At 38.9% G+C, this 12,984-nt stretch overlaps 1 protein-coding gene across 2 annotated transcripts in view; it reads right to left on the bottom strand.

The window, feature by feature from the left end:
- LOC124722025 (dynamin-binding protein-like) overlaps positions 1-12,984 on the bottom strand; it is a 213,651-nt gene that overhangs the window by 84,359 nt on the left and 116,308 nt on the right. For both annotated transcript variants that reach the window (XM_047247207.1, XM_047247208.1), the window contains exon 15: positions 3,347-3,577. In XM_047247207.1, coding sequence (XP_047103163.1) covers positions 3,347-3,577 — 231 coding nt within the window. The remainder of the gene's footprint in view (positions 1-3,346; positions 3,578-12,984) is intronic.

The following is a 12,984-nucleotide window of genomic DNA, read 5'->3' as shown; positions in this document are numbered from 1 at the left end:
AAGATAAGAGATGTGGACAGCAGCAGAGCTGGATCCGTGTGAGGATAAAATACATCTTTACAGCTTCTTTAAAAGTTCACATTGTTTGGATTCCATCGTGTTACTGGTCAGAAGTGGCCATGGGCAGGCATGAGAAGGAACACAACAAGTCTTTAATTATTCCATCCTATTAGTACAGTCAGTGAAGTGCATTTTCTTCTTCACATAATCTTCAGCATTGTAGTGGCTGGCAAGGTAACAGCCAGAGGTGCAGACAGGTGTGTGTTTACACAATGGAGCATTAACACGGCATACTAATTTCGAAATGGTGTGGACACTGCATGTGGCTCGGCTGCGGTGCAGAGCAGGCAATGGGTGATGTTGGCCAGTCTTGTGGATGATCACATTGCTGCTCAGAACCTGACTGCAAACTGCTGCCTGGACTCTGGCGAGGATGAGTGATCCTGAGACGGCGGCAGCTGGAGTGTCGCTGGCTGCCCAGGCAAGGCAGATAGGCAGGGGTCTCTCCATCACTGCCCAGTGGAGACAGTGTTACAATGGTGCAGGAGGACACAAACTGCGCATCCCCTTCCATGGGTTAAGAGGGGCAATGTTTTGTTGTCACTCAGAACCATCTGGAATAGGGCAATGGATGGGGCTGGCATAATCAGCAGTATGAATCAATGACATGGAAATAAGCCAAGCCTGAGTGGCTTGAAGACTGGTACCAGGGCACTGACACCTGTAATGTTGTCACAGAAGTCTTGCTGCTGCTGCTGAGTGGTGCTGATCAGGCGTGGGCAATGGCCAGCTGTGGCTGATGTCCACACCTTGTGGCCTGATGATACAGGAGCTGATCATGCTGCTTTCTGGATGTGGCCTTATTGCAGTCCTGGGCTACGACTTTCACTCCAAGTTCTCCTATAGCTTTATCCATTAGAAAACGAAATTAAGAACATGTTTGGTGACACTGTCTCTGGCGGCACACTTGAATTTGCACTCGCAATGGTCTTTGATTCACATTTGATCCTCTCAACAATGCTGCAGATTGTAAGCTCTGCCTTTATCTTGCAGGCAAGACTGGCTGTCTTTACCGCCACCTCCGATAGCTGCCAGAATGGAGAAAGAATCTAGCTTGGATCCCTACATACAGCCACCCCATATTGATGCCCATTTGCACAATACTCAAGCTATTTTGTAAAATTGTTTACAGAATATGACAGTGTACATGTGTTGTGTTACGACAGTGAAAGAAACCTGTGACCACTGGAGGCAGTGCCACAAGTTCCTCAAAAAAATCTTAACACAACACACACAAATGTCATACTAACAAATGCAAATCCACCTGGTGATGGAGGTTTAAATTTTTGAAACGTGTTGTGGTGATAAATAAACAGTGACTGGTAAAAGTAAACTTGTTGTTACATTTAATAAAATATTTTCACATTTGGAGGAGAAAGTTAGTGATTGAAATTTCGTGAGAAGATTCTGCCACAACAAAAAATGCCTTTGTTTTAATGATGTCCACCCCAGATCCTGTACCATTTCAGTGATACTCTCTCTCCTATTTCGTGATAATACAAAATGTGCTACCTTTCTTTGAACTTTTTTGATGTACTCCATCAATCGTATCTGGTAAGGGTCCCACACCACGCAGCAGTATTCTAAAAGAGGATGGTCAAGTGTAATGTAGGCAGTCTCCTTAGTAGATCTGTTACATTTCCTAAGTGTCCTGCCAGTAAAATGCAGTCTTTGATTAGGCTTCCCCAAAACATTTTGTGTGTGTTCCTTCCAATTTAAGTTGTTTGTAATTGTAATTCCTAGTTATTTAGTTGAATTTACAGCCTTCAGATTTGACTGATTTATCATGTAACCAAAGTTGAATGGATTCCTTTTAGCACTCATGTGAATGACCTCACACTTTTCGTTATTTAGGGTCAATTGGCAACTTTTGCACCATACAGATATCTTTTCAAATCATTTTACAATTTCCAGAATGAAATTTTCACTCTGTAGCGAAGTGTGCACTGGTATGAAACTTCCTGGCAGATTAAAACTGTGTTAGAGCACTTGCTCGCAAAAGACAAAGGTCCTGAGTTCGAGTCTCGGTCCGGCACATAGTTTTAATCTGCCAGGAAGTTTCGATTTGCAATTTGTTTTGATGTTCCAATGACTTTATTAGTCGATAAATGGCAGTGTTATCTGCAAACAACCTAAGACGCCTCCTCAGATTGTCTCCAAAATTGTTTATATAGATAAGGAACAGCGACGGGCCTACAACACTACCTTGAGGAACACCAGAAATCACTTCTGTTTTACTCGATGACTTTCCGTCAGTTACTATGAACTGTGACCTCTCTGACAGGAACTCATGAATCCAGTCACATAACTGAGACAATAGTCCATAAGCACGGAATTTCACTACAAGCCGCTTGTGTGGTATTGTGTCACAAGCCTTCTGGAAATCCAGAAATATGGAATCAATGTGAAATCCCTTGTCAGTAGTACTCAATGCTTCATGTGCGTAAAAAGCTAGTTGTCTTTAACAAGAACGATGTTTTCTACATCCGCATTGACTGTGTGTCAATACACCGTTTTCTTCGAGGTAATTCATAATGTTCAAACACAATATATGTTACAAAATCCTGCTGCATATTAGTGTTAATAATATGGGCATGTAATTTGGTGGATTGCTCCCACTACCTTTCTTGAATATTGGTGTGACCTGCGCAACTTTCCAGTCTTTTGGTACGGATCTTTTGTCGAGCAAATGGTTGTATATGATTGTTAAGTATGGAGTTATTGCATCAGCATACTCTGAAAGGAACCTAACTGGTATACAGTGTGGACTAGAAGACTTGCTTTTATTAAGTGATTTAAGTTGCTTCACTACTCCGATAATTTACTTCGTCTTCTTTTGTGAAGACATTTCAGAAGGCTGTGTTTAGGAACTCTGCTTTGGCAGCACTGTCTTTGATAGTATCTCCATTGCTATTGCACAGAGAAGGCATTGATTGATTTAAAATGTTATTTTAATGCAGCCGACACTTATATGTGCTTTTGCACCTAACATCCTCATGTGCAGACATATTTCAAGATTTTGTTTGAGTATCATTTTGGTTTGTAAGTCACATTTATGTGTTTCCATCTCATGGATTTGAGGGTCATACCGATATCTGCGCAAACATGTCTACTATATTATTTACAATAGCTTAATCCAACTACTAAAACTCCACTTTTACATAACATTTTAAAATGAGATTGAACACACACACACACACACACACACACACACACACACACACACACACAATGGTTTTAAACGGCACAAATAAAATTAACAACATAGAGAAATAATAATACTCACAAACTCCTTCCAGAACTGCCGACTTATAAGCCTTTGAATTCGGCTGAAGTCTTCAACTTCTGAATGTCTTTCTTGATAGAAGTAACTTACTGATTCACCCAAATTGCTATGGGCTGTTACCATTTCATGAATATGATTCATAAAAATCTCTACATTTTTCATAAACAGTCGAATAGTTTTTTCCAGTAGATGGAATTGTGTTTCATATTCTTGAAAAATAGGATCTTTTGTCTGTGAAAAGAAAATTAATAATGTCAGGCATGGAACAAAGATGGGTGAAGTGAGAAAATTTACTGCAGCACAGAACATGAGGCAGTAAGCAAGAAGGCTAGTATGTACCAGATAAAGTTGTACATAGGTAACAAACTGTTTCAAAACCTTTTCAGGCTTCTGAGCTTTTCTGTATTCTCCCAGTCTCACCTTGAATATATGGCACAAATGTTGCTAAGAATCTATTATATTCAGATAAAGTTTATTTGTTACATTAAAAACCAATGTTGTTATCCCTGTCCTGGTCATCTAGCCAGTCTAACAATTATCTAAAATTTCTCTTTAAAATATATTCTTATATTGTTCAAGTATAACACAGCTCTACAAAATAAAATTTTTTTTTCGTTGCCAGGGAAGTTTGAACGAAAATGGGATATTGTTATGATACTCATTCCGAGTATATTTGTACTTTTTCCAAATTGGCTCTGGTTTTTGAGATATAGGTTATTTGTGGAAATGAGAGTTTCATGTGGATAATATCGACTGCAGGGTCCATATATGGTGTAATGTATTTGCTACCTGTTTTTTAATTAGTGATATTGTACTATCTTTATTAAACAATTGTGCTCAGGGAGTGCATCTGTGTGGTTGAGGATTACATCATGCAAACATCACACTGTCAGCATGTGTTCAGTCCTGTTGTGCGGTGCGTGTGTTGAAGATATTGATTTGAATTCGGCGGTACTCGACATTCATTTGTTGGCCGAGGTAATCCCCGCAACAGCCGATAGGTAGCGTTCAGTGTAAACAAGAAAAATGGCGATGGTCGAAAGTCACACACATGTGCAGTGCAGCTTCAAGGAGATAGAACCTTTCATCGTGACGTAGCAAATAAGAGGTGAGTATTCATTTCACACAAAACAATTAATGATGTTTGTTGGATGTGATTGACATGCAAATACAAGAAAGTTCTGCATAATATGTAGTATTTGTGCAATTTTGTTTTAGAAAAACATGAGTTCTTCACGCCGTCTTTGCGTGAACCATCCAGATGAGTTCTGCTACATTTGTGGTGAATACGTTCTTCAAAAGAAGAGGAAGAATATCACTCCTTTTGTGAAGGAAGCGTATCTGGCATATTTCGAAATTAAACTTGGAGATCAAGACAAGGCGTGGGCACCCCATAAAGTTTGTAAATGCTGTGTGGAGTGCTTACGACAGTGGACAAAACGAAAAAGGAAAAGCTTAAACTTCGGAGTGCCTATGGTATGGCGAGAGCAGAAGAACCATACAGATGATTGCTATTTTTGCATTGTTAATGTGAAAGGTTTTAATAGGTTCAAAAAACGAAAGTGGGAATATCCCGATTTGGAGTCAGCAAGAAGACCGGTGGTGCACAGCAACGATGTTCCTGTACCAACCTTCACAACATTACCCACGCTAACATCATCAGATGACGATGTGCACGGCGAGGAATGTACAAGTAGTGGTTCGGAATACGAAGGACGTGAGACACAACCCCAGCAGTTCGACCAGAAGGAGCTCAGTGACTTGATACGAGAACTCAATCTTTCAAAGCAAGCATCAGAACTCTTAGCATCCAGGCTTAAGGAAAAGAACTGTCTTCATCCAAGTGTTAAAATAACAGCTTACCGGACGAGAGAAGAAAACCTTCTTCCATACTTCAACCAAGAAGAGGGTATAGTGTATTGCAGCAATATACCTGGACTTTTACTTGAATTGGGGCTGCCGGAATATAGACCAGAGGACTGGCGTCTCTTCATAGACAGTTCCACTAGAAGTTTAAAATGTGTTCTCCTACACAATGGCAATCATTACGCATCTATTCCAATTGCCCACTCAACAAAACTTTGTGAAGCATATGCTAACATCAAGATGGTTCTGCAGAAAATTCAGTATATGCAGCACCAGTGGTTGATTTGTGTTGATTTGAAAATGGTGAACTTCTTGCTTGGACAACAAAGTGGATACACAAAGCACCCATGTTTTATCTGCATGTGGGATAGTAGGGCAAAGCACGAACATTGGAAGCAGAAAACATGGCCTCCAAGGGAACATATGGCTGTTGGTGAAGCAAACATCATTAATGAACCTCTGGTTAGTAGGGACAAGATTGTTCTTCCACCATTACATATTAAGTTAGGACTAATGAAGCAATTCACCAAAGCTTTAGACAGAAATGGTAATTGCTTCACATACATCTGCAATACGTTCCCTGGACTCAGTAGTGAAAAACTTAAGGCAGGAATATTTGATGGTCCTCAAATTCGCAGGCTCATCAACGATACCAATTTTACAAGTGTCATGACTGTCGCTGAAGCATCGGCCTGGAACAGTTTTGTCGCTGTTGTAAAATGTTTTTTGGGCAATCATAAAGCTCCCAATTACGAGGAACTGATCAAAAACATGCTCACTAACTTTCAAAACTTAGGAGCTAACATGAGCATAAAATTGCACTTCCTTCACAGCCACTTGGATCGATTTCCTCGTAATCTAGGTCATTTCAGTGAGGAACAAGGAGAGCGGTTCCATCAAGATATGAAAGGAATAGAGGAAAGATATAAAGGAAGATGGGACAGGCATATGATGGCAGATTATTGCTGGAATCTGCAACATGACTGTTCTGAAGAGACCTATAAAAGGAAAGCGTGCAGGAAGCGGTTCGTCATGGACGGAAAATGATATACTTATAGAGAAACTTTTCATGTTTTATACGTGGACAAATGCCTATCAGGTTTTCATAGAAGCTATTTATAAAGATTATTTTCTTTTTTCATTGTAGTTTGTAGCGCTCGAGTTCAGTATTAGCAATTTTTTCTAATTTTTTGAATAAATCATGCATTATCTCAAAAACTAGAGCCAAACTGCATAAATGGTTGCTATATTCGTCCTCAGCACCACTAACCCATCCTAAAGCCACTCAAATATCCTTGGCAAGAAAATGAGTGTTGACCAGTGTAATTCATTGTGATTTACTTGTCAAGCAAAATTATCACTTCAGCAGAGGTTGTTTGTTTCCCTGAAACATGAACTGTTGACAATATGCCCTATGATTCACACCAGACTAGGCTAAATCATCATCAGCAAAGCTACTCTGCTAATTAAATCATGCCACAGGTTCACTGTACTTCTGAGATGGAGGGCTCTTGGAACCGTGGCCACAAAATGGAGCTCTCTTGTGTTATGAGTCGCCACCATGAGCACACACTAAATGGCTTAGTCTTCTTTACCTTTTCACTTCCCTTCTCCTCCAAGATGGGTCTATGGGTCTGCAGGTACAAGAGTTACAACCCCCCCCCCCCCCCCCCACCCGCCAACGGTCCTTAACATGGTAATAAGAAAATAAAGAGATACTGTTTCTTTTACTGAACATGTGTATATTATTTGTAAGCCCACTCTGTTTTAAAATCCTGACTATATCGCTTCCCAATAAGTGGGTAATTTGCAAAACTAGTCAAGTTCAGTTGTCAATGTATACGGTAAACTTGACCCTGAACATCCAAAGCTACTGAAAACCTACAGCCATTGTACAAGGAGTAATGAAAATGTTTTAATAGATGGGACTCCACATGAAAAGTCACAACCTCCTCCTGTGCTTGTTTAATCCTGCCGATAACTACACTGTTATCAAGTGACGTTGATCACTTAAGATCACATGATCATCCAATTTAAATAAAGAAGAGCAGTGAACAGTTAAGAAATACAATTTTTCAGAGGGACAGCCATTGAATTACTTTAAAGTTCAGAAGCTAGTGTAGATGATGACCAGTGGGTGTCATACTGTAAGGCAGATAATTCTTTGGGGCTGCCTGTACCTGAAATCCATTCCACTGCCTGTACCTGAAATCCATTACACTCTGAAAAACTACATGGCAGCAAAGCTGCTACACCGCCTTACAGAAAAACAAAATCAGCACAGTGCATCATGATGTAAAGAAAAGTTTTAAAGTGTGACATCCTGGCATTTGATTAGGTCTATTAAAAGCCAAGGAAACTAGGTTTATTGCTATGAAATTCTAAAGAAGTTGTAAAACATACTGCAAATGTTTAAATGTCTGTGAACAAACCTGGGTGCAAAAGACCTCTATATTGTGTGCCCAGACAATCCTGTCAGCCAGCACCAAATATCCCAAGTGATGTAGCTGGCAATTAGGTCCCTTGAGTCTGAGGGACCTGTGTGCCTGCTACACCCATGGGTATTTGGACTTCCTACCTGAGTAATTGTTTTCCTGAACTCCAGAGAGGAGAACTTGCTTTCTAACATGTTCCTGCATCCGACCAGAATCCTGGGCTTAACTTCTGGTAACATACATCCCCCACCCATCTTTTATTATTATTATTATTATTATTATTATTATTTCTTTACTTTCTCAGACGTTAAGTCTGGTTAAAAATGGAAAGTGACGCGGACCTTGATCAAGCGTGACTTCCTTTTAACTGTACGGTATATGTTAAATTGTATTTAGGAACTTTCGGGTTATTGAACACGTATCAATAATTACGGATTTCTGTAGTTGTATATATACATTTGGATGTAGCTGTATTGCGTTGATGTACTGGTGGATATTGTGTGGTATGACTCCTGTAGTTGATAGTATAATCGGTATAATGTCAACTTTATCCTGATGCCACATGGCCTTGACTTCCTCAGCAAGTTGGATGTATTTTTCAATTTTTTCTCCTGTTTTCTTCTGCATATTTGTTGTATTGGGTATGGATATTTCGATTAGTTGTGTTAATTTCTTCTTTTTATTGGTGAGTATGATGTCAGGTTTGTTATGTGGTGTTGTTTTATCTGTTATAATGGTTCTGTTCCAGTATAACCTGTATTCATCATTCTCCAGTACATTTTGTGGTGCATACTTGTATGTGGGAATGTGTTGTTTTATTAGTTTATGTTTTATGGCAAGTTGTTGATGTATTATTTTTGCTACATTGTCATGTCTTCTGGGGTATTCTGTATTTGCTAGTATTGTACATACACTTGTGATGTGATCTACTGTTTCTATTTGTTGTTTGCAAAGTCTGCATTTTTCTGTTGTGGTATTGGGATCTTTAATAATATGCTTGCTTTAATATCTGGTGTTTATTGTTTGATCCTGTATTGCAGTCATGAATCCTTCCGTCTCACTGTATATATTGCCCTTTCTTAGCCATGTGTTGGATGCGTCTTGATCGATGCGTGGCTGTGTTAGATGATACGGGTGCTTGCCATGTAGTGTTTTCTTTTTCCAATTTACTGTCTTCGTATCTGTTGATGTTATGTGATCTAAAGGGTTGTAGAAGTGGTTATGAAATTGCAGTGGTGTAGCCGATGTATTTATATGAGTGATTGCTTTGTGTATTTTGCTAGTTTCTGCTCGTTCTAGAAAGAATTTTCTTAAATTGTCTACCTGCCCATAATGTAGGTTTTTTTATGTCGATGAATTCCCTTCCTCCTTCCTTTCTGCTTAATGTGAATCTTTCAGTTGCTGAATGTATGTGATGTATTCTATATTTGTGGCATTGTGATCGTGTAAGTGTATTGAGTGCTTCTAGGTCTGTGTTACTCCATTTCACTACTCCAAATGAGTAGGTCAATATTGGTATAGCATAAGTATTTATAGCTTTTGTCTTGTTTCTTGCTGTCAATTCTGTTTTCAGTATTTTTGTTAGTCTTTGTCAATATTTTTCTTTTAGTTCTTCTTTAATATTTGTATTATCTATTCCTATTTTTTGTCTGTATTTATAGGCATCTGTTTTTTCCATCGCTTCTATGGAGTCGCTGTGGTTATCCAATATGTAATCTTCTTGTTTAGTGTGTTTTCCCTTGACTGTGCTATTTTTCTTACATTTGTCTGTTCCAAAAGCCATATTTATATCATTGCTGAATACTTCTGTTATCTTTAGTAATTGGTTGAGTTGTTGATTGGTTGCTGCCAGTAGTTTTAGATCATCCATGTATAGCAAATGTGTGATTTTGTGTGGGTATGTTCCAGTAATATTATATCCATAATTTGTATTATTTAGCATGTTGGATAGTGGGTTCAGAGCAAGACAGAACCAGAAAGGACTTAATGAGTCTCCTTGATATATTCCACGCTTAATCTGTATTGGCTGTGATGTGATATTATCTGAATTTGTTTGGATATTAAGTGTGGTTTTCCAGTTTTTCATTACCATGTTTAGGAACTGTATCAATTTAGGATCTACTTTGTATATTTCCAATATCTGTAGTAACCATGAGTGGGGTACACTATCAAAAGCTTTTTGGTAATCAATGTATGCATAGTGTAGCGACCTTTGTTTAGTTTTAGCTTGATATGTCACCTCTGTATCTATTATCAGTTGCTCTTTACATCCTCGTGCTCCTTTGCAGCAGCCTTTTTGTTCTTCATTTATAATTTTGTTCTGTGTTGTATGTGTCATTAATTTCTGTGTAATGACTGAAGTTAATATTTTGTAGATTGTTGGTAGGCATGTTATGGGGTGATATTTAGCTGGGTTTGCTGTGTCTGCTTGATCTTTAGGTTTCAGATAGGTTATTCCATGTGTAAGTGTCTCAGGGAATGTGTATGGGTCTGCAATGTAACTGTTAAATAATTTAGTTAGATGTGAATGTGTTGAGGTGAACTTCTTTAGCCAGAAATTAGCTATTTTATCATTTCCAGGAGCTTTCCAATTGTGTGTAGAATTAATTGCTCGGGTGACTTCATGTTGCAAAATTATCACTTCAGGCATTTGTGGTATCATCTTGTATGAGTCTGTTTCTGCTTGTATCCACCGTGCATGTCTGTTATGTTGTACCGGGTTTGACCATATGTTGCTCCAGAAGTGTTCCATGTCTGTTATGTTTGGTGGATTGTCTATTTTAATGTGTGTGTTATCTATTGTCTGGTAAAATTTCTTTTGGTTTGTGTTGAATGTTTGGTTTTGTTTCCTTCTATTTTCACTTTTTTTGTATCTTCTAAGTCGTTTGGCCAATATTTGTAATTTCTGCATCTTTTCATCTAATTGCTCTATTGCTTCTTGTTATGAGATTTTACCTAACCTTTTTTGTTTTTTGTCTGATATTTCATTTCTTATAAATTGTGTTAGCTGTCCGATGTCTTTTCTCAGTTTTTCTATTCTGATCTGTAGCCTGTGTTGCCATGCTGGTTTTGTGGGTTTCTTCTGTGTGTTGGTTGGTTCTGATCTCTGCCTAGTGTGTATATTTAGTGTAGTGAGTGCTCCTATATAAACCAATAGTTGTAACTCTTCCATAGTTGTGTTTGATTGTGTTGATAGTTTTTATTGTTGTTTCGACTTGTGGGTTATTTGGCGGTCTATGCAAGAATGGTCTAATGTCTGTATTTGTGTCTTTGTATTCTATATATGTCAGCTGAAATTTTTCTTCTATATCTAACATGTGTGTCACTTCGTGTTCTATTTGTGCTTGTTCTGGTGACTGTCTTAAGATTTCATTTTCCTCTGATTGTTTAATTGATGCGTGTTGTCCTTTGTTTGTTTGCTCTGGGATGTTTGAGTCCATTATTGTATTTTCTTCTTCTTCTGATTGCACATTATTTTGTTCCAGTATTTGTTGTACTTGTTGTTTGATGTTTTCTAATTCTGACTGGGGTATCCTGTTATTATTATTATTATTATTTATTATTATTATTATTTTATATATACAGGATGTATGTACATAAAGTCCAGGAATACTTTCAATTATTTATTGCACACGAACTAAACATTGTACAGATGTCATACATATTGCACTTTGAAGAGAAACTCTGAAAGTTTTTTGCAAACATTCAATATGCGAACCATGAGTGACCCGGCAGATGTCAATATGGTAATCGAATTCTTGCCATACCCATCCCAGCATGACATGATCGACTGTGGCAGCCACTTCCCGTATTCTCTCCCGGAGCTCTGCTACATCACATGGTAGATGTGGTACATACATGAGATCTTTAATGTGTCCCCACAGAAAAAAGTCCCACACAGTGAGATCTGGTGATCAGGGAGGCCATTTCATGAAACAGCTGTCACTTTCTGTAGCACGGCTGATTCATCGATGTGGCAGCTCCGTGTTCAGGTACAAGCGAACTTCACGATGAAAATGGGGTGGAGCCCCATCCTGCTAAAAGATGAACGGAGAGTCCGATTGCATTTGAGGCATCAGCAATTGCTGCAACATGTCCAAGTAGGAATATCCAGTGACAGTGCTCTCGGCGAAGAAGAATGACGCCCATACAGTTTTCAATGTGACAAGGCACAAAAAACATTTACATTTGGGGAATCATGCTCAAATTCAATGCATTTGTGTGGATGTTTTGTATCCTAGATTCAACAATTATGCCTGTTCACTTTCCCATTAGTGTGAAAAGTGGCTTCGTCGCCAAAAATTAAGCAATCAACAATGCCACCACCATCCTCATTCACTTGTTGCAACAGCAAACAAAACTCAAGACACTTGTCTTTGTCATTGTCATTGAGCTTCTGCACTGGCCCAATTTGAATGGTTTCATTGACAGCTTCTGTTGCAGGACTTTCCACACTGTCAATGGAGCCATTTCGAGTTCACTGGATGCACGAGACACAAATTTCTTTGGACTCCTTATGAATGTCTCTTATACGCGCTCCACACTCACTTCACTCACACTGGGACGTCTGCTTCTCTTTGCCGGGCCCAAGCAACCTGTCACAACAAATTTGTTGTGCCAGTGGTAAATGGCCTTCCTTGTTGGTGGTTTCTTACTGTACTTAGTTCCTTAGTTCTAAACATCCGCTGAACAGCTGTAGTGCACTTGTTTTTGTTGAATTCCAACACACAGAAAGCCCATTCCATACCTGAACTCGCCGTGTTTGTGATTAGGTCTGACTATTGGCAAAATTACTAAACTACGCTGTGGCGGTATACATAAAAAAAACTTTTAGGGTTCCTCTTCAAAATGACATATGTATGATATCTGCACTACGTTTGGTTCTTGTGCAATAAATAATTGAAAGTGTTCCCATACTTTATGTACACCCTGTATTATTTATTTACTCAGTTATTTTTAATAATTTTTTATCCCAATCACCCCCCCCCCCCCACCCCCCTCTCTGTTTTCCTCCCCATCTCCTTTTCAGTTTTTAGTTTCACTCTTTGTTTCACTTCTTGCTTCTCTTCCTCTATCTCTTTTTATTTCTTACTCTGCCCCTATATCATCTTTGGACTGATGCTGGCTCAATGCTTACCAATATACTCCCTTGTGTGTCTTACTCTCTCAGACACCTCCTCCTTCCATCCTCACAACAGGTGGGTCCTTTTCATCTTGAGGTTGAGGATTTTACCCTCACCTTAATCTGCAATCTCTCTCTCTCTTTTCTCCCTGAATAGTTCTGAAGGCTTGGAATACTAACCTCCCACCCTCTCCAACAATACCGAAATATGCTTA

The sequence above is a fragment of the Schistocerca piceifrons genome, chromosome X (genome assembly GCF_021461385.2).
Source record: "Schistocerca piceifrons isolate TAMUIC-IGC-003096 chromosome X, iqSchPice1.1, whole genome shotgun sequence".
Taxonomy (NCBI): domain Eukaryota; kingdom Metazoa; phylum Arthropoda; class Insecta; order Orthoptera; family Acrididae; genus Schistocerca; species Schistocerca piceifrons.
Note: the sequence above shows the minus strand (reverse complement) of the source record. Positions and strands in the feature narration are given on the sequence as shown.